The sequence below is a fragment of the Stomoxys calcitrans genome, chromosome 5, assembly GCF_963082655.1.
Source record: "Stomoxys calcitrans chromosome 5, idStoCalc2.1, whole genome shotgun sequence".
NCBI classification, from domain to species: domain Eukaryota; kingdom Metazoa; phylum Arthropoda; class Insecta; order Diptera; family Muscidae; genus Stomoxys; species Stomoxys calcitrans.
Window position 1 is genome coordinate 52,969,899 of NC_081556.1, and position 23,128 is coordinate 52,993,026.

The 23,128-nt window shown below is 40.1% G+C and overlaps 2 protein-coding genes across 2 annotated transcripts in view; one reads left to right on the forward strand and one right to left on the reverse strand.

Moving 5' to 3' along the window:
- LOC106091627 (matrix metalloproteinase-2) overlaps nt 1–23,128 on the reverse strand; it is a 422,071-nt gene that overhangs the window by 142,830 nt on the left and 256,113 nt on the right. The gene's annotated exons all lie outside the window — the stretch shown is intronic.
- Nucleotides 20,008–20,565, forward strand: LOC131997905 (uncharacterized). The gene has a single exon (XM_059369775.1). The coding sequence runs from the start codon at nt 20,008–20,010 to the stop codon at nt 20,563–20,565; it is 558 nt and encodes a 185-aa protein (XP_059225758.1).

Genomic DNA, 23,128 nt, shown 5'->3' on the forward strand with positions numbered 1-23,128 from the left:
ATCGGAGGATCAGTCTATATGGTAGCTACATCCAACTCTGGACCGATCTGGGCCAAATTAAATAAAGATGTGGAAGGGCCTAACACAACTCACTGTCCCAAATTTCAGCAAAGATGGGTAATAAATGTGGCTTTTATGGGCCTAGGATCCTAAATCAGAGGATCGGTCTATATGGCAGCTATAACCAAATATGGAACGATATAGGCCAAATTAACGAAGGATATCGAAGGGCCTAACACAACTCACTGTCCCAAATTCAGCAAAATCGAATAATAAATGTGGCTGTTATGGGCCTAAGATCCTAAATCGGAGGATCGGTCTATATGGTAGCTATATACAAATCTGGACCGATCTGGGCCAAATTGACGAAGGATGTCGAAGGGCCTAACACAACTCACTGTCCCAAATTTCATCAAAATCGGATAATAAATGTGGCTTTATGGGCCTAAGACCCTTAATCGGCGGATCGGGGCTATATCAAGATATAGTCCGATATAGCCCATCTTCGAACTTAACCCGCTTATGTACAAAAAAATAACCTGTGCAAAGTTTCAGCTCAATATCTCTATTTTTAAAGACTGTAGCGTGATTTCAACAGACAGACGGACGGACATGTCTAGATTGTCTTAGATTTTTACGCTGATCAAGAATATATATACCTTATAAGGTCGGAAATATATATTTCGATGTGTTACAAACGGAATGACAAAATGAATATACCCCCATCCTTCGGTGGTGGGTATAAAAAGTTTGTTTGATTGCATAGTTTAATTGCACTGTGTGCCATAAATATGCGAGTAAAATAGGGGACGAATATGATTGAAACTATAACTACATAAGCAGATGCTAGAGGTTACACATGGAAACTTGCTCCTGCCCACAACCGCCCACGAATGTCAATGGCAACCAGTGCAATTATCTTTTTTAAGCATAGTTTTTAACGACAATTGAAGAGAATGCTTTTGTAAACGGCTGTGTTGTAGCAATTTGCTTGCTTGTGTGCTTGCTCATATTGAATGCAATCGCGTCTGTATGTGTTACCACCTGTAAACGAAGGCAACTGGAGCAGGATCCTAGCGGCGGAGTGTCGTTGTCATTTTATGATTATCTTCATTTAAAGCGATACACAAGACCCCCATTTATTTTTCCTGTATTAAAGTTCACTTGAATGCATTAAGAGTGGTAATGCAAGAGGGCGATGAAGAGGGCAGGTAAGAGTGCTGATACCAGTTCACACAGAGCTTGAAGGCATATCAGCCATCCAAAAGACCATATGAGTTGCTATTTTTGCGTGCTTCCCCTCCTTTGTTTCACTTTTACAGCGGAGGATATTAGAACAATATCGTGAAAATGCACTTGCATACATGCTGTTTACCATATCCGAAGCATTGGAGTGGCTATAGGGTTGCAACAGCATTTTCGAAAGTTATAAATGCGAATGTATGTGGATATTCAATGTTCCTTTAAATCGGATCTCTAGGGATTTTAGGGAGTTGCTATTTTCCAAATTGTAGTTGTAATTTCCATTTTCACTACACCCTAATGCTCATTCATCTGCATTCGAATCTAAGACAGATTCATGTTTAAACATTGAATTAAAACATGAAGCACCATTGCATTATTGCTACTGTCGTTGATCCTTTTAAGGTCTGTGTTCGCGCTTTGTGCTCAACTTGGTGGAAATTGTCCTTACGCTGATGCCATTCAATCCGGCGCTAACAGAGGTTCACGAGTGTTTTTTTTGCTTCCATTTGCCATTTATGCTGCAGTAGTGCAGCTCTTTTAGTAGCGAGAGATGGCTGCTAACGTTTTACCCTCTGCCAGTTTTTTCGTAATTTATTCCCACTTTCTTTGGCTTTTTCTCTTTTTTAAATGCAGATTGTTTTGAAGCTTTGTTAACATAATCCACTTTGAAATGCTTATATCATCATACGCGCATTCGTACGTTGCTAGTAACACTAAGGTAAATATGAATACATGCATCATAGATGTACTACAACTACGTTTGATTGAAGTTAAATTTATAAAATTCTCGAGAAGCAATAACAAGGCAGAGAGGAATATTTGAGGGAATTCTGGTGGGCGATTAGTTAAGGTACTCGACCAACACCAAGTTGAACTTATTAAAAGCGGCGTTTGTTTATGATCAGTTGTAAAATGCATTTGTAGTTGGAAAATTGGCCTATTTTTATACCCTCCACCACAGAATAGGGGTATACTAAATTCGTCATTCTGTTTATAACAACTCGAAATATTCGTCTGAGAACCCATAAAGTATATATATTCTTGATCGTCATGTCATTTCAAGTCGATCTAGCCATGTCCGTCCGTCTGTCTGTCGAAAGCACGCTAACGAAGGAGTAAAGCTAGCCGCTTGAAATTTTGCACAAATACTTTTTATTAGTGTAGGTCGGTTGAGATTGTAAATGTGCCATATCGGTCCATGTTTCGATATAGCTGCCATATAAACCGATCTTGGGTCTTGACTTCTTGAGCCTCTAGAGGGCGTAATTTTTATCCGATTGGAATGAATTTTTTATCCGATTGGAATGAAATTTTGCACGTAGTGTTTTGTTATGATATCCAAGAACTGTGCCAAGTATGGTTCAATTCGGTCCATAACCCGATGTAGCTGCCATATAAACCGCTCTGGGGACTTGACTTCTTGAGCTTCTAGAATGCGCAATTCCTATCCGATTTGGCAGAAATTTTGTATGGCGTATTTTATTATGACTTTCAACCACTGTGTCAAATCGGTTCATAACCTGATATAGCTGCCATATAAACCGATCTGAGATTTTGACTTCTTGGGCCTCTAGAGGTTGCAATTATTATCCGAATTGCCTGAAATTTTGTACGACGGATCCTCTCACGACCATCAACATATGTGTTTATTATGGTCTGAATCCGTCTATAGCCTGATAGAGCTCCCATATAAATCGATCTCTCTATTTTACTTCTTGAGTCCCTAAAGGGTGCAATTCTTCTTCGAATTGGCTGACATTTTACACAGGTCTCCAACATATAATTTAATTGTGGTCCGAACCGGACCATATCTTTATATCGCTCTAATAGCAGAGCAAATTTTTCCATTTATCCTTTTTTTGCCTAAGAAGAGATGCCGGGAAAAGAACTGGACAAATGCAATCCATGGTGGAGGGTATATAAAATTCGGCGCGGCTTAACTTAGCACGCTTTTACTTGTTTCAACTGTTATCGTGTTTTCGACAGACGGAAAACATGGTGGAAATTTTAAAAATACGCATTTTGACATATAGCCCGATTTGGCTGAAAGTTTACATGACGTATTTTATTATTACTTTCAACAACTGTGTGAAATAAGGTTCAAATCGGTCCATAACCTGATATAGCTGTCATATAAACCGATCTGGGATCTTGCCATCTTGAGCCTCTAGAGGTCGCAATTATTATCCGATTTGCCTGACATTTTGTACGACAGATCCTCAAATGACCATCAACATACTTGTTTGTTATGGTCTGAATCGGTCTATAGACTGATACAGCTTGCATATTAATCGATCTCTCTATTTTACTTCTTGAGCCCCCCAAAGGGCGCAATTCTTGAGGGCGCACGTCCTATCCGATTTGGCTGAAATTTTGCATAACGTATTTTATTCTTACTTTAAACAACTGTGCCAAATAAGGTTCAAATCGGATCATAACCTGATATAGCTGTCATATAAACCGATCTGGGATCTTGACTTCTTGAGCCTCTAGAGTTCGCAATTATTATTCGATTTGCCTGAAATTTTGTACGACAGATCCTCTCATGACCATCAACATACGTGTTTATTATGGTCTGAATCGGTCTATAGACTGATACAGCTCCCATATTAATCGATTGCTCTATTTTACTTCTTGAGCCCCCCAAGGGCGCAATTCTAATTCAAATTAGCTGACTTTTTACACAGCTCTTCAACATATAATTTAGTTGTGGTCCGAATAGGACCATATCTTGATATCGCACTAATAGCAGAGCAAATCTTTTCTTTTATCCTTTTTTTGCATAAGAAGAGATGCCGGGAAAATAACTCCACAAATACGATCCATGGTGGAGGGTATATAAGATTCGGCCCAGCCGAACTTAGCACGCTCTTACTTGGTCTAATTGTACTCTGCTATGACATTCAACAAACATGCAATGTATGGTCCGAATAATTACGAGCTTAATCAGGCAATTATTACGGATTTTATGCACCCAAGGCATTAAATCGCGAATCGGTAAATATAACAGCAATATCCAAGTATAGTCGGATCTGGACAATTCTGGGTCTAGATGTCCAAAGTCTAAGTCTAGATTAAGTGTAAGCGTCAGTCTGCCATCCAACTCACTTAGACGATTTCGTCCATTGTGATACGACAGGAACAGTAGACATAAGTAAAAGCGTGCTAAGTTCGGACCGGGCTGAATCTTGGGAACCCACCTCAATGGATTCTGTTAAAAATGTATACAAAATTAGCTGAACCGGGCCCGCTCCGCTGCGCCTTCTTTTACTTTATATTAAACACAATTATCCTTTGAATATTTATTATTAGAGTGAGACGTCCCTTGGACAGTTGGTCCCGAATGTTGAAATCACAATCGTGGTCTACTGCCAAATACCTTTCATTTGAACTCCATATTTCCACAGTCGGCAAACATGTCCGGTTTGGGGGTATTTTGTGGGATGGGGCGGCCACTCTGTGACTTGACCCTGAAAATGTATCTCAGATTCGTGTTATACTATAAAAGAAACCTCTTATTTGAGCCCCATATTGCAATGATCAGCAAATACGTCCTATTTGGGTGGTGTTATGGGGGTGAGGCGGCCGCCCAAATACTTGGTCCCACATTTGAGATCGTAAAAAATTTCGCTTAAATCGCACCACCCATCAACGAGATCTGGCATTTCTGAAAATTAGGGTAAGGGGGAGGGTTCGCCTCCCTTCAGATATCAAAATGGAACGAGCAAAATTTCACCCAAATCGAACAAAAAAAGCGGCTGGTAAGGCCTCAAGAAGTCAAATCGGGAGATCGGTTTATATGGGAGCTATATCAGGTTATAGACCAATTATGACCGTACTAAGCATAGTTATTGAAAGTCATAACAAAACACTACATGCAACATTTCAGCCAAATCGGACAAAAATTGCGGCTTTTAAGGGCTCAAGAAGTCAAATCAGGAGATCAGTTTATATGCGAGCTATATCAGGTTATAGACCGATTCCAACCGTACTTGGCACACTTATTGGAAGTCATAACAGAACAATATATGCAAAGTTTTAGCCAAATCAGACTAAAATTGCATCATGCAAGGTCTCAATGAGTCAAATCGGGAAATCGGTTTATATGGGAGCTATATTTAAATCTTAACCCATAAGGCCCATCGGCAATCTCCAATGACCTACACCAATATTAAGTATCTGTACAAAATTTCAAGCGGCTAGCTTTACTCGTACATGGCTAGATCGACTCAGAACGTCGAGACGATTAGGAATATATATACGTTATGGGATCTTAGACGAATATTTTGAGGTATTACAAACGGAAAGTCTAGATTAGTATACCCCATCGTATGGTGGTAGGTATAGAAAGATGCCTTCAAGTTTCTTCCGTTGAACCATCCAGTTCGCTTTGAAAAGCCTAACAACTTGCTAACGTTCACATCCGCTAAATGGGACAAGTTCTTAAAAAATGGAAACCTAAAGTGGAACTCCTTCTAACTGACAGTGCGGGACACACACACCGAAGATGTTCTATAGTCTCTTCTTATCGACGTCCTCACAGCTTTGGTAAAAGTCGTTACTGGCAACCTTCAGTCTGATTCCGTCTTAGAGACACAAATGCTGTGGTACCCTATGGCATTTGCTGCGATATCAACGACTTCCTTGGATACATTGACTACGCGAATGATATATGCCTCCTTGCGCATTGCTTTGAACACATAAGGCCGAAATTGAAAAGCTTGAATGAGAGCGCAGCCAATGTAGGCCTTAAAATAGACATAGCTAAGATCAAATTGAGGAGGATAGGAATAAAAAATCAGACACCGGGCACTATAAACGGCCATGTCATGGCAGCACAATAACAAAGGGCGAAAGATCAGAAGCAGATGTACGCGAACGTTAACAAGGCTAGAACCGCTTTCTTAAACTCAACAGAGTTTGGCGATGCAGTGATATTTAAAAGTCAGAATCTTCAACATTAGTGTGCTAGAATAGTTTACGTTAGGTTTAGTCGACAGTCTGCCATCAGACTCACTTTGACGTTTTAGTCCATTGTAGTATCACAGGAACAGAAGAAGGAAGATGCCTTCTAGTTCCTACCTTTGAACCATCCAGATCGCTTTCAAAAGCCCAGCAACTTGCGAATGTTCGCATCCGCTAAATCAGACAGGTTCTCGAAGAAATCAGAACCTAAAGTAGAATTCATTTGGGCTGCCATTGCGGGACACACACACAGAAGGTGTTCTCTTCCTTTTCGATGTCCACACAGTTTCTGCAAAAGTCGTTACACGCAACCTTCAGTCTGTCAGCATGTTTTCCGATTAGACAGTGACCTGTCATGACGGACACAATGGGAGAGACGTCTGTTCTACCCAATGACAGCAAATAGGCGGACTTCTTCAAGTCTGGATTAGCCAACATAGTTTTGGAATGCTCTCAGCCCACCCTTTGTGTCCTTTGGACCTGATCTTGAAAACTTAGCTTATAAGTCGCTAGAGGCACACCCATGGATTCCAGTATCCCTGGAATGTGTAGGGTAGTGCCTAGTTTCGCAAGCTCGTCCATTTTACATTTCCCTGGGATACCTCTGTGGCCTGGCACCCAGAACAGGAGAATTTTTGAACTGTTCAGCCACCTCGTTGGAAGATCTGGGACAGTCGAGTTCCGTTTTTATACCCTCCACCATAGGATGGGGGGTATACTCGTCATTCCGTTTGTAATACCTCGAAATATACGTCTAAGACCCCATAAAGTGTACATATTCTTCATCGTCATGACATTTTAAGTCGATCTAGCCATGTCCGTCTAAATCGGTATATCACCTGATATAGCTGCCATATAAACCGATCTCCCAGTTTGACTTTTTGAGCCTCTTTTTGTCTGAAATTTTGAAGGTGGTGTTTTTTTATGACTGGTGTTTTTATATTCGAAAAAGTCATGTAAAGAACTTGAAAAATGGGATCCATGACATTATATCTTAGCCATTCCACCACTTCCTTAATTGCAAGGTTATCCGCTTGATAGACACTGCAGTGGTGGGGTAACCTTTTCGATATGACCAGTTCTAGATCTTCAGAGTACACCCTAAAGCCCACCTGGTCGCCTGGTTTGGAACCATGCGTATAGAAGTCTATGTAACTTTTATTACCAGGGATATCGTAGTTCCAATCGGTTCTATCAGGAATAGTGGTACAGGCAGGGAGAAATCCACACTGCCTGGAACATCGGACATTGTAACATGGGTAACAAAGTGTCCGTAGCCGCCATATAACCAATTAGAAAGCTCCCTTAACCTCACGGCAGTGGTCGCTGAAATTTGTGTAGCCACAATGTCCGAGGTATAAGATGTAGCATTAAATTCAGTGCATCAGATGGTGTCGTTCTCAGTGCGGCTGTGATGCACAAACAAGCCATCCTTTTGATCCTTTTGAGTATTGAACGGTAGGTGGACATTTGAAGCACCGTCCACCAGACCACAACACTATACAGCATTATAGGTTTGACAACTGCAGTATATACCCAGTGCATGACACGCGGTCTAAACCCTCAACTTTTGGCAATGGCTCTCTTGTAGATGTATAGGGCCTTTCTTGTCTTTTCCAAAATGTTCGATTTAAAGTTTAATTTCATGTCCAGCAAAACACTCGGGTATTTTGCGCTTTCTGTAAATGGAACATTCTCTCCCCCATAAGGAGACAGGTGCCATTGTAGGCAATTTGTATCTCCTGATCAAAAGAACTACTTCTGCCTTGCATGGATATACACCTAGACTGCAATAATTTAGGGTTTGTTAACTGATCCTCTCGAAATTTGGAACGAGGTTTCTCTTATGACTGTTCCTTACTTGCTATCTTTTATATCAAAAATAAGCAACAAAAAGGCATAAATAGCTCTTGCTTTGTATATTTAATCAACCTTCCAGTTTGTTGCTAACAAATAAATTAATTCTCAGGAGATCCTGTCGAATTTACGAAAATCTTACATTGTATTCCCTTATACACCATGCTGGAATCATTTCGCTTGTTTCAATGAAAGTTTCTTTACCATCACAAGGCAACAAACTTAAACAAAAACAGAAGCTGGTTCGCCCTTCAATTCAGTGGGCAACCGGCATTCAATTGTAAAATTCCGCAGCAACTCATGGCACAAAATCATCAGTAAAGTAAGTTTCCTGTCAGCTCGAATATCATCAGCTTAAGCTTTGGCTCTAGCACAAAACTTTACAGCATTTATTCCATTGCATTGCACATTTCAACGTATTCACCTAAACACAAAGCGGATAATAGGGTTACCCACTGCTGCTTTGTAAAAAATACTTTGAATATCTTTTTTGTCGACTTTGGGTTTGCATGTGTGTGAGTGTTTTTTTTTGCAAACAAGGAGTCAGCTTTGTGGTGAATGCTTGTGTTTTTTGTTAAGTGTGTTATCGTTACGGGATGAATTTGATGTTTTTCTTTGTGTTAGTAAAGTGGGTAACAACGCGATTGCCACCAATGTGAGTACTAGAATGTTTTGAGATATTGAAGTAAACTACAATTTAAACAAGTAAAAGCGCGTTAAGTTTGGCCGGGTCGAATTTCATATACCCTACACTATGGGTAGCATTTGACCCGTTCTTGGAATGAAGTTTTTTATACCCTCCATCATAGGATGGGTGTTTACTAATCTCTTCATTCTGTTTGTAACACCTCGAAATATGCGTCTGAGACCCCATAAAGTATATATATTCTTGATCGTTATATCATTTTAAGTCGATCTAGCCATGTCCGTCCGTCTGTCTGTCGAAATCACGCAAACTTTCGAAGGAGTAAAGCTAGCCGCTTGAAATTTTGCATTAATACTTTTTATTAGTGTAGGCCGCTTGGGATTGTAAATGGGCCAAATCGGTCCATGTTTTGATATAGCTGCCATATAAACCGATCGTGGGTCTTGACTTCTTGAGCCTCTAGAGGGCGCAAATCTCGTCCGATTTGACTTAAAATTTGCAAGTGGCGTTTTGGTATCACTTCCAACAACTGTGTTAGGTATGGTTCAAGTTGGTCCATGTTTTGATATAGCTGCCATATAAACCGATCTTGGGTCTTGACTTCTTGAGCCTCTAGAGGGCGCAAGTCTCGGCCTTCCAACAACTGTGCTAAGTATGATTCAAATCGGTTCATAATCTGGTCTAGTTGTCATATAAACCGATCTTGGATCTAGACTTCTTGAGCCAATAGAGCGCGGAATTCTAATCCGATTTGGCTGAAATTTTGCATGAGGTGTTTTGTTATGACTTCCAATAACTGTGCTATGTATGGCTCAAATCAGTACATAACCAGATATAGCTGCCATATAAATCGATCTTTGATCTTGACTTCTTGAGCCTCTAAAGGGCACAATTCTCATCCGATTTGGCAGAAATTTTGTACTACGGCTTCTCTCATGACTTTCATCATACTTGTCTAATATGGTCTGAATCGATCAATAGCTTGATTCAGCTCCCATATAAACCGATCTCCCGATTTTGCTTCTTGAGCCCCATACTTTACTGAGACTTCTAGAGACTCAATAAATCAAATCTGATGATTTGATTATATGTTAGCTATATAAGGTTTTAAACCGATTTAGACCATACATGGCATAATTTTTGGAAATCAAAACCAAACACTTCATGAAGAATTTCAGCCAAATCAGATACTAATTGCGCCCTCTAGAGGTTCAAGAAGTCAAGATCCAAGATCGGTTTATATGGCGGCTATATCAAGTTATAAATCGATTTGGACCTTTCTTAGCACAGTTATTGGAAGTCGCAACGAAACACTTTATGCAAAATTTCAGGCGAATCGGGTAAGAATTGCTCCCTCCAGATGTTCAAGGTTTGAGATCGGTTTATACTTATACCAAATCTCCCATAAACATTCCATTAAGGAACAGGGGATACTTCTCTCATATTGAGGGGTGAAGTCCGATTAAAGTTAAAGCTCAATGATGCCGCATAGCGACACCATTTGGTAGAGAAGTTTTAATATGGCCGGATACCTCATAAAGTAGTAAGCAATAGTAAGGGGAAAACCACCGCTGAAAGCTTTTCTGGTGTTAAAGCCGGAATTTGAACCCAGGCGTTCGGCGTCATAGACGGATATTCCAACCTCTGCTCAGTTCGGCTTATAAGCCAGCTTTACCCATTAATGAATCGATTTGGATTTTAGGATAGGTTGAAAAGCGGGTGCAGATATTAATCCGCCCCATGCCACTATGAACATACTCCTAAGCCAGTAATCGGCTTGTTGAGTGCTCTAAAAACTATAAAGTATCCTCTAAAAAGAAAATTTTACGTTAGGAATTCCGTGCTACTTACAAAATTCTTAATTGTTTTCAATACCACTCCCCGAAGTTGGTTCATGTCTGGTATTGTGTCCCCACCTAAGTGCCGGTATCTGTTAGACGCGAAAGCCGGGCAATGACAAAGGAAATGCTCCAACGTCTCATCGTCTTCGCCGCATGACCTACATATGCCATCACTTGCCGCACCGATTTTACATAAGTGAGCTCGAAGTCCTATGTGTGCCGTTATGATACCAATAGCTATACTGACCTCCATCTTCTCACAATCTGGATGCCCCCATAGGATTTGTGCCGTCCTACCGACCGTTTCGCTGTCCCACAATGTTGCATGCGCATTCGTCGCCCACTCCCTTATCTCGGACTGCATCGTCCCGAAAGGCTTCGGGTTAACCAAGTTTATCGGAAGTAATTCTCTGAACTTCACCGCCAGATCATCTGCTCTTTCATTTCCCCTTACTCCGTTATGGCCCGGCACTCAAACGATGCGGACTTTGCCACCCTCAGAGAAGGCGTTAATCTTCTTCTTACACTTCAAGACTGTTCGTGACCTTAACTTCCTGGTTGTTATTGCCCTTATGGCAATTTTACTGTCCGTAAAAATGTTCACACTCGACGTCCTCGCGTTAGCACCACTACACTTCACGCATTCCGTGATCGCCCGGATCTCCGCCTGCAGGACCGTATTATCAGCAGTCAGGCAGTCTAAAACAGATCTCAGTCCCTGGGTTCTCAATGCAAATCCCCAGGCCTACTCTTTCCTCTAGCTTTGATAAATCCATGTAACATGATCTTCCAGACGGCAATACTAGGGTTCCGGCAATCCAAGACTGTGCCGATGGCAGCAGTGCCTCGCACTCGCAAGGTTCATCTCAGCTATCCGATCGGAAACCTTTTCTCTTCCTTCCAAGTTTGGACCTTACTTGATACAGTTGTAAGAATTCAAAGCAAGACTTTAGCATTATCGGGTGGTAGTTATGCCCTCTAGAGGCTAAAAAAGTCAAGACCCGAGACAGCCTTTTATGGTGGCTATATAAAAACATGGACTGATATGATCCATTTTAAATCCCAGCCGACCTACACTAATAAGAAGTATTTGTGGAAAATTTCAAGCAATTAGCTTTAATCCTTCGAAAGTTAGCGAGCTTTTGGCAAACAGGAAGACGGACGGACTTGGCTAAATCGACTAAGAATGTCAAGGCAATCCAGAATATACTTTGTTGGGTCTCAGGTCAATATTCCGATATGTTACAAATGGAATTATGAAATTAGTATACACCCATCCTATGGTGAAGGGTATGAAAAGAGAACTAAGGCAACTTCTCACGCTTACTTGTGGTAGATATCTAACCACATCAGTGTTGCAAGTTGTTCTTGTTTGGATTTAAATCTCTTGCCCTACGATACCTTAAGGGTTCTTGGAAATAATTACGAGTTGAAATGACGCAGCCTCAGTTGTTTAAAATTCAATAAGGATTTTATTTATCCACATTGAAAATAATGAGCATATCTGCATACATAAGACCTTGGGCATTTACGGCTAAGTCCCGTTAGTAGATTTCGATGTATGGGCAATAAATCCGCTTTTTATAAGGTTAAGACTTTAAATGTAAGCTCGGTCTATATGGCTGCTATATGCAAAAATGGCTTTATCTAGACCATATTCGGGTCGGATTACAGGAGGCCTAAGGCAACTCATTGTGTCTTCTTTCAGAGAAATCGGGTAACTATTGGGCGGAGTTGTCATATAGTCGGCGTTGACAAATTTTTTTACAGCTTGTGACTCTGTAATTGCAATCTTTCTTCTGTCAGTTATCAGTTGTTACTTTTAGCTTGCTTTAGAAAAAAAGTGTAAAAAAAGTATATTTGATTAAAGTTCATTCTAAGTTTTATTAAAAATGCATTTGCTTTCTTTTAAAAAATCCGCAATTACTTTTTGGGCAACCCCATAATGCAGCTTTTATGGGCTAAAGACCCTTAATCGATAGATCGGTTTATATGGCTGCTATATCCAAATAGGGTCCCACTTGGCCCGTTCAATTTCAGCTCAATATCTCAATTTGTGACAACTGTAGCGTGATTATAACAGACGGTCAGACACACGGATATATTCTGTCGTCTCGTCTTATAATATTACGACGATCAAGGATTTATATGATTTGTAGGGTTCGAAATGGACATTTCGATCTGTTACAAACGGATTTACTAAATGAATTACTGAATTACCCTCTATCCTATGATGGTGGGTATAAAAATGAGTCTGAAGCGTTTGTTTCTTGTTTCTAAGGTCAACTCAGTAGCCCATATGGAAGCATGCCAAATTACCAGTGCGGGGGCCGGGGGTTTGATTCCCATCAAAGGCCTGACCTGTTGCAATGGGAACACATTTTTGAGAAAACTCCCCTAAGAATAACGTGGGACTAGAAAAAATAAACATGAGGCATTCGTCGGGGTTTGTCTAGGCCATTAGGGCCAAGATATAGAGTCTTAACGACCGTAGACATAACAAGTAAAAGCGTGCTTAGTTCGGCCGGGTCGAATCTTGGGAACCCACCTCCATGGATTCTGTTAAAAATGTCTACAAAATAAATTTAGTTGAAGGGCATAATTTCATTCTACATACCAAACTTCTGTCAAACCAGCAAAAATGAAAGCTTCTGGGAACCGAACAAGGATGATCGAGATACCGGCTTACATGCGAGCTATATCAGGTTATAGACTGATTTGGATCGCAATTGGCGCAGTTGTTGAAAGTCGTAACAGAACACCACATACAAAATTTCAGCCATATCGGGCAAAAATTGGGGCTTGTAAGGAGTTAAGAAGTCAAATCGGGAGATCGGTTTATATGGGAGCTATATCAGGTTGTGGACTGATTTGGACCGTATTAGGCGCAATTATTGAAAGTCGTAACAGAACACCGCATGCCAAATTTCAGCCAAATCGGACAAAAATTGCGACTTGTAAGGAGTTAAGAAGTCAAATCGGGAGATCGGTTTATATGGGAGCTATATCAGGTTATAGTCCGATTTAGACCGTACTCCGTCGATTTCAGCCAAATGGGGTAAAAATTGCGGCTTCCAGGGGCTAAAGAAATCAAATACTTGGCGTAGTTTTAGTAAGTCATAACAGAACACTACATGCAATATTTCAATCCCCAACGACCTACATCAATATTAAGGATCCGTGCAAAATTTCAAGCGGTTAGCTTTACGCGATCGACCTGTATCGTGATTTCGACAGACGGACGGACATGGCCAGATTTTGGTATAGCCCATATAAACCGATGCCCAGTTTTGACTTCTTTAGAACTTAGAGGCCTCAATTTTCATCTGATTTGGTTGACATTTGTCACAAGGACTTATGTTCTGACTTTCAAAATACTGCTACGAAGACGACGTTATAATACCAGCTATGCAGTAGGGCCGAAGGGGACTCGCAAATGGCATACGACTGGGGTAGATATAGGGATCTTAATATTAACCCAGAAAATACCGAAATTTACTTGTTCACAAGGAAAGGAAAGCAGGTCCAACTTGACGCACCCCGTTACCTCAATAGAACGATTTCGATATCCGACAAGGTCGAAGGATAATGTTGTCTTGTTATAGGCGGAGCGATGGGGACCAAGCCCACTAGAGCACTGGAGACTATTTTAGATATCCGACTCATAGACATAAAGATAGAGTGTGAGACAGCCATTCCGGCTACGAGATTTAAGGCAAATGAATAGAGAATAGGAAAAGGTCATACCATCGCGGTATAATCGAGGCGACGACAGGAAACCTGGAAGGAATAGAAGAGGTTTCCGAGTCACAGTATTTGATTGACGGAACCCTAGTACTGCCATCTGGAAGATCATGTTACTCGGATGGATCAAATCTGACTGAGATCTGCTTGACCATAAAATGGTCCTGCAGGCGGTGATCCGAGTAATCACAGAATGCGCGAGGTGACGTGGTTTTCACACGAAGACGTCGAGTGTGAATATCTTTAGGGACAGTAAACTGGCCATCAGGGCAATTATAACCAGAACGGAAAGTTCACGAATAGTCTTGCAGTGTAAGAAGGATATTAAAGCCTTCCCTGAGGATGGCACGATCCGCCTAGTTATGGTGCCGGCTCATAGCGGAGTAAGAGGTAATGAAAGAGCAGACAATTTGGCAGTGAAGGCAAAAGGACTGTCATCAATAAACTTGGTTAACCGAAGCCCTTCGGGTCGAGGCAGTCAAAGTTAAGGACGTGGTCGACGAACAATGCAACACCATGGAACAGCGTAACAGTCAGTAGGACGGCGAAAATCCAATGGGGGAACCGGATCGTGAGAAAATGATGCTAATAATGAAAGGAAGTAAAAAGGACGTCAATATACCTTTTAGCATCATACCAGGACACATAGGACTGCGAGCTCTCTTATGCAGAATCGGTGCGGTGATAGCATGTGTAGGATATGTGGCGAAGATGATGAGCCGACTCATAGTCATTGCCCGGCTTCCGCGGCCAACAGACACCGTTACTTAGTTGGGGACACAGTGCCAGACATGAACCAACTAACCTATGTAAACCAATCTCCTTATTAACCTTCTACAGCCCCTAGAAGCTTTTGTAGAAATTTGGCAGAAATTTGGTACAAAACATATAACTATTCTATTCAACTAAGTTCATTTTGTATACCTTTTTAGCATGGTGGTGGGTTCCCAAGATTCGACTCGGACGAACTAAGCACGTTTTTACTTGTTTTGTTAAGCAAATGTAAATTTTGCGCATGAACATTCCACTAAGGAACAGGGGAAAACTTCTCACATATCAATGAGTGTTGTCCGATTCAAGTTAAAGCTCAATGATAAGGGGCCTCCTTTTTATAGTCGAGTCTGAACGGCGTACCGCAGTGCGACACCTCTTTGGAGAGAAGTTGCCAGCATTAGCAGTGGAAAACCACCGCTGAGTATTTTTTCTGATGGTATCGCCAGGATCCATCATAAGTTGGGGGCATACTAATTTCGTCATTCTGTTTATAACTCCTCGAAGTATTTGTGTAAGATCCCCTTAAGTCTATATATTCTTGATCGTCATGACATTTTAAGTCGATATCCGTCATTCCGTCCGCCCGTCTGTCTGTCGAAAAACCCTAACTTTCGAAGGAGTAAATCTAGCCGCTAGAAATTTTGCACAAATATTTCTTATAAGTTTAAGTCGCTTGGGATTTTAAACGGGTCATATCGGTACATGTTCGATATAGCTACCATATAAACGGATCTTGTATCTTGATTCCTAGATCCACTAGATGGCGCAATTCTAATCCGATTTGGGCCAAATTTTGCATGAGGTGTTTGTTAAAATTTCCAACAGCTGTGCTAAGTATTGCTAAAATCGGTCCATAAGCTGATATAGCTGTCATATAAACAGATCTGGGGTATTGACTTCATGAACCTGTAGAGGGCGCTATTCCTATCCGATTTGGCTTAAATTTAACATGACGTGTTTTATTATGACTTCCTACAACTGTGCTAAGTATGGTTCAAATTGGTCCATAACCTGATATAGCTGCCATATAAACCGATCTCGAAACCGGATTTCGTGAGCCACCAGAGTGCGCTGTTCTTAACCGATTTGGCTGAATTGTGCATGACGTGTTTTGTTCTAATTTCCAAAAACTGTGCCAAATATGGTTCAAATTAGTCTATAACCTGATATAGCTGTCATATAAACCGATCTGTGGTCTTAACTTCTTGAGCTTCTAGAGGGCGCAATTCCTATTCCTAACATGACGTGTTTTGTTATGACTTCCAGTAAATTTGCTAAGTATGGTTCAAATTGGTCCATAACCTGATATAGCTGCTATATAAACCGATCTCGAAACCTGTGTGGTGTATCCACATTTATTATTCTCAATCGTTTAAATTATTTATTTTTTAACAAAGTAGGTTAAGTTTTCATTTTCCTTGTTAGTTTATATAACACTTTTGAGTTTTAAAAAATATGTTAAATTGAGTAGGCATTGGATTGTCATTTTCTTTTCATTGTACAGAAAAATTTGATTCATTCGAAAAAATATAAGTGACGTGTCAGGAAGCAAAATTAAAAATATTCATAAATTTGTTAATTGTTTGTGTTTTATTTCGTTTTGCACCCTTAACCACGTCAATTGGTGACCCCGACTACACGTTAAAGCACATAAGACAATGTTTCATTCGCCAACCGGAAACGCCAGCAGAGCCCTAGATAATCATTTTGAAGAAATCATTGCTGGAATGAATTCACCATTGGCTCATGGTAATATTTCGCCAAACTCTATAATGGATGACCCGCTACCAACAGGCCCTGTGGAGGTTTCAAGAGTTTCAGTGAAAATTCCACCATTCTGGCGCAACAATCCAACATTATGGTTCAAACAGGTCGAAAGCCAATTTATAACATCTGGAATAACATCCGATTCAACCAAATTCCATACAATTGTTGGATCCATAGACGCAAGCGTTCTTTCGGAGGTAAGCGACCTTATTCTCAATCCACCAGAAACAAATATGTATAAAACGCTAAAGAAGAGTCTCCAAGAGCGTTTCATGGATTCGGAAGAGAAGCGGTTGAAGCGTTTGTTGCGTGAAATGGAACTTGGCGATAAAAAAACCATCAACATTGCTTCGTGAGATGATCTGTTTAGCCTCTGGTGAGGTTTCGGATGAACTTTTAAAAACTCTCTGGATGCAACGACTTCCGAACCAAACTCAAGCAATTTTATCAGTAAGCAGTGAATCTTTAAGCAATTTGGCGGCTATGGCCGATAAGATTTCTGAAACCGCGGAATCATGGGATGTTAGTGCTATATCCTCCAGAAAACCGACAGAGTCGACACAAATTCGGGATTTTACAGCCAAAATTTAAGAAATAGCCAAGAAGATCGAGGCACTCGCAAATCAATAAAAAAGCCGTTCAAAATCAAGAGGCAGGTCACAGAGTAAGTCACGTGATAAACCTTTTTGTTGGTATCATTATAAGTTTGGTGATCGTGCTAACAAATGTGTCCAGCCCTGCTCATTTGTGCTAAATTTTTCTCCGGAAAACTAAAAGGCTCCTCATCATCAGTTACGGATGAGGACTGCCAACAGATATGTCGCCTTTTTGTTCGTGATACAAACCTAAAATATGAGTTTCTCATCGATACTGGTGCTGATGTATCTGTGTTCCCGGCTATCTCAATTGAAAAACGCCAAAATCCATCAAGTCTTGAATTAATAGCAGCTAATGAGTCCCCTTTGGTATAAAAACTCTTACCTTAACTCTTGGCCTCAACCGAAAATTTACCTGGAATTTTATAGTTGCCAGTGTTAACAGACCAATAATTGGCGCTGATTTTCTTAGCCATTTTGCGTTATTGGTTGATGTAAAGAACAATCGTCTGATAGATAATACGTCCAGATCAGAAAGTAAAGCTTATTTCTTCTGGATCTTTAAATTCTGTAAAATCAATTTCAAAAAACTCAGAGTTTTGTAAGCTTCTTCTACAATTTCCTGAACTGACGCAGTGACAATCGTATTTCACCAGCAAAGCATTCTGTGAAGCATGTTATCATGCAAAAGCACGAAGATTGTCCCCTGAGAAGCTCAAAATTGTAAAGCGTGAGTTTGATTTGATGCTGCAACAAGGTATATGTCGTCCTTCGAAAAGTTCCTGGGCAAGTCCGTTGCATTTAGTCCCGAAGTCAAATGGAGAGTGGCGACTACCGCCGTTTAAATGCTGTTACCACTCCCGACCGCTATCCTGTTCCTCACATACACGATTTTGGACACATGTTGAGCGGTAAGCAAATATTTAGTAAAGTGGACCTTGTTAAAGCATATCATCAAATACCAGTTGGAGAATCTGACATTGCTAAGACTGCAATTATAACTCCATTTGGGTTATTTGAGTTTCCCCGATTGAGCTTTGGACTTTGTAATGCAGCTCAGTCTTTTCAGCGTTTTATACACGAGGTCATACAAGGTTTGGATTTCTGTTACGCCTATATAGATGATATCCTCATTGCGTCAAACAACAAAGAGGAGCACTTGGAACATCTCAGGAAATTATTTTCAAAATTTCGAGAGTTTGGTGTTACTATTAATTATTCCAAGTCGGTGCTCGGAGTTGCAGAAGTCAAATTTTTAGGATATGTAGTCAATTCAGATGGTATCAAACATCTGCCATCCCGCGTAGAAGCAACTGAAAAAGAGCTGCGAAGGTTTTTAGGAATGATATGCAATCATGCAATCTGTTCTGGGAATAAAAAGGGAACGAACGCAAAGATCCAATGGACAGAGGACTTACTTGAAGCTTTCAAGGAATGCAAGAACTCATTAGCTGATGCAGCTCTACTTGTTCATCCAAAACTCAATGCTCCGACATCTTTGTGGATTGATGCATCGGATACAGGAATGGGTGGAGTTTTACAATTACAATTTATTAGCGATGAGTGGAGACCCATAGCATTTTTCTCAAAGAAATTGAGCTCGTCTCAAATGAAATATAGTGCATATGACAGAGAACTTCTCGCAGCATACTCAGCACTGAAACACTTCTAATATTTTTTGGAAGGAAGAGAGTTCTTTATTTGCACAGACCACAAACCCCTAATATATGCATTTAAACAGAAACCGGAGAAGGCATCCCCACGGCAACTGCGACACCTTGATTACATAGGGCAGCATACTGTCGACATAAGACATATTTCCGGAAAAGATAACACAGTTGCAGACGCATTATCTCGATTGGATGCAGTATCATTACCATCACCTTTAGATTACAACGAATTGGCTCGTTCGCAAGAGTCCGACACAGAATTACAACAATTACTAAAAGTTAACACATCTCTTGTCTTGAAAAAAATGGTTGTCGCTGGCTCGAATGTTGAAGTTTATTGTGATGTATCAACAAAAGCAATACGACCATATATAACCAAACATTTTTGCAAGCCTCTTTTTGAATCACTACATGGAATATCTCATCCAGGCATCCGAGCAACAACAAGCATGATTAAAACTCGTTTTGTTTGGCCATCAATATCTAAGGACCTGCATGTTTGGACCAAATGTTGTATATCCTGTCGAAAGGCAAAGGTTAATCGCCACTTCAAGAGTCCTCTTGGAAATTTTGAGTTACCAACGGAACGTTTTAAAAATATCAGCATCGATTTGGTTGGTCCGCTACCTCTATGTCAAAATTTCAGGTATGTTCTCACTTGTATTGACAGATTTATCCGATGGACCGAGGCTATACCGTTGACAGACATAACAGCAATAACCGTTGCTTCAGCATTTCTGCCAGGCTGGGTTTCCCGATATGGAGTTCCGTCATCTATTACCACCGATCAGGGAAGACAATTTGAATCTGCTCTTTTTCGAGAATTTTCGCGGTTATTAGGAGTAAATACAACACCTTACCATCCGCAAAGCAATGGCCAAATTGAAAGATGGCATAGAACAATGAAGGCAGCTATCAAGTCATACAAGTCGCAGAATTGGGTAGAAATTCTTCTTGTAGTTATGATGGGCTTGCACTCGGCAATTATTCAAGATATTGGTTATTCTTCTGCTGAAATGGTTTTTGGTACCAACCTCAGACTTTCTGGTGAGATATTTGATAACGTCAACTCCAAATATTCAGACAATTGGATCGATGAATTTCATAATAATATGCAAAATATAAGACCAACTCCTGGAATAAGACATGGGAAGCATACAATTTTTGTACCCATGGATCTACTGAAATGCTTACATGTTTTTGTAAGAAATGATGCAGTTCGAAAACCTCTACAACCTCCCTACGAAGGCCCATTTCAAGTAATTTCGCGGAATAGTAAGATATTCAAAATTAGACGAGGCCAGGATGAAAAGGTTGTATCCATCGACTGGCTCAAACCTGCCTATCTCTTAAATGAATCAGAATCAATTCAAGTTCCGGATACTTCAAGCAATTCACAAGGAACGTCAACAATGAAATTACGATCCGGAAAGAAAGTATCATTTGCTCCTGGAGTATAAATTTCGTTTTCACTAGGGAGGGGGTATTGTGGTGTATCCACATTTATTATTCTCAATCGTTTAAATTATTTATTTTTTAACAAAGTAGGTTAAGTTTTCATTTTCCTTGTTAGTTTATATAACACTTTTGAGTTTTAAAAAATATGTTAAATTGAGTAGGCATTGGATTGTCATTTTCTTTTCATTGTACAGAAAAAATTTGATTCATTCGAAAAAATATAAGTGACGTGTCAGGAAGCAAAATTAAAAATATTCATAAATTTGTTAATTGTTTGTGTTTTATTTCGTTTTGCACCCTTAACCACGTCACCTGATTTCGTGAGCCACTAGATGGCGCTGTTCTTATCCGATTTGGCTGAAATTGTGCATGTTTTGTTATAATTTCCAACAACTGTGCTAAGTATGGTTGAAATTGGTCCATAAGCTGGTATAAACCGATCTGGGATCTTGACTGTCCGTCTGTCTGCGAAAGCACGCTAACTCCCGAAGGAGTAAAGCTAGCCGCTTGAAATTTTGCACAAATACTTCTTATTAGTGTAGGTCGGTTGGTATTGTAAATGGGCCAAATCGGTCCATGTTTTGATATAGCTGCCATATAAACCGATCTTGGGTCTTGACTTCTTGAGCCTCTAGAGTGCGCAATTCTTATCCGATTTGGCTCAAATTTAACATGACGTGTTTTATTATGACTTCCTACAACTGTGCCAAGTATGGTTGAAATCGGTTCATAACCTGATATAGCTGTCACATAAACAGATCTGGAGACTTGACTTCTTGAGCTTCTAGAGGGCGCAATTCCTATCCGATTTGGCTGAAATTTTGCATGACGTATTTTATTCTTACTTTCAACAACTGTGTCAAATAAGGTTCATATCGGTTCATAACCTGATATAGCTGTCATATAAACCGATTTGGGATTTTGACTTCTTGAGCCTCTAGAGGTCGCAATTATTATCCAATTTGCCTGAAATTTTGTACGACGGATCCCCTCATGACCATCAACATACGTGTTTATTATGGTCTGAATCGGTCTATTGCCCGATACAGCTCCCATATAAATTGATCTCTCTATTTTACTTCTTGAGCCCCCAAAGGGCGCAATTCTTATTCGAATTGGCTGACATTTTACACAGGTCTCCAACATATAATTTGATTGTGGTCCAAACCGGACCATATCTTGATATCGCTCTAATAGCAGAGCAAATGTTTTCTTATATCCTATTTTACCTACATAAGAAAATATGCCCGGAAAAGAACTCGACAAATGCGATCCATGGTGAAGAGTATATAAGATTCGGCCTGGCCGAACTTAGCACGCTTTTACTTGTTTTTAGTTAAAATTGGGGTTTTTATACCCACCACCATAAAATGGGGGCATAATCATACAGTCGGTCCGTTTAAAGTCACCAAAATACCTTTCTGCCCATCGGTTCGGAAAAGCCTTAAAAATTGAGATATTGAGCTGAAATTCGCCATTCGAAATACACCACCACTGTAGTACAGGATATTATAAGTTTGTTGATTAGTTTTCAACGCTAAGAAGGAAAGAGCTAGACCCATTGTTAAATACACCGATCGGCTTAGATGATTGCTGATTCGATTTAGCTATGTCCGTCTGTCTGTCTGTCCATGCATTCTTGTGATCAAGGTACAGGTCGCATTTATTGTCCGATTGTTATGAAACTTTGCACATGTCACTTCTTTGGCCCAGGGACGAACGCAATATTTTGAAAAAAATTGGTTCAGATTTAGATATAGCTCCCATATATTTTTTTCATCCGATATGGGATTTTAAGGCTGTAACAGCCACCATTTTGGTCCTATCTGTACAAAATTAATCACGCGATGTTTTAATTGGCGTCTTCATGTGTGTGGAAAATTTCGTCAAAATCGGTCCAGATTTAGATATAGCTCCCATATATATCTTTCATCCCTTACGGCCTTTTAAGGCTGTAGAAGCCAAAATTTAGCATGAGGTGTTTTATTTGACGTCTTCATATATGTGCAAAATTTCTTCAAAATCAGTACAGATTTAGATATAGCTCCCATATATATCTTTCATCCGATTTGGCCTTTTAAGGCTGAAGAAGTCACAATTTTTGTCAGATCTTTATAAAACTTTGCATAAGGTGTTTTATTTGACATCCGAATACGTCTGCAAATTTTCATTAAAATCGGATCAGATTTTTATATAGCTCCCATATATATCTTTCATCCGATATGGATGAAAGCCACAGGATGTTGAATCCACAGTTTTTGTTCGATTAAAATTAACAAAATTTAGTATGAGACATTTGATTTAACGTCCCAATACATGTGCAAAATGTAATGAAAGTCGGTCCAAATTTAGATATGGCTCCGACATATCTCTCATTCGATATGGCCCTTTACTGCTGTAGTAGTCACACTTTAGGTCCTAAAAATCTAACAAGGTTCTATTCAATATTTCAATAGGTATGCAAAATGAAAGTCTGAATTGATTTCATCATTGGTTCCATGTATTGAAAGAAGTACGTATTCTTGCTGGTGTAGGGTATTATATAGTCGGTCCCGCCCGACTTTT

What these genes read in the sequence shown, in the direction of transcription:
- LOC131997905 (XM_059369775.1), top strand. Translation starts at nt 20,008, where the DNA reads ATGAAGGCAGCTATCAAGTCATACAAGTCGCAGAATTGGGTAGAAATT.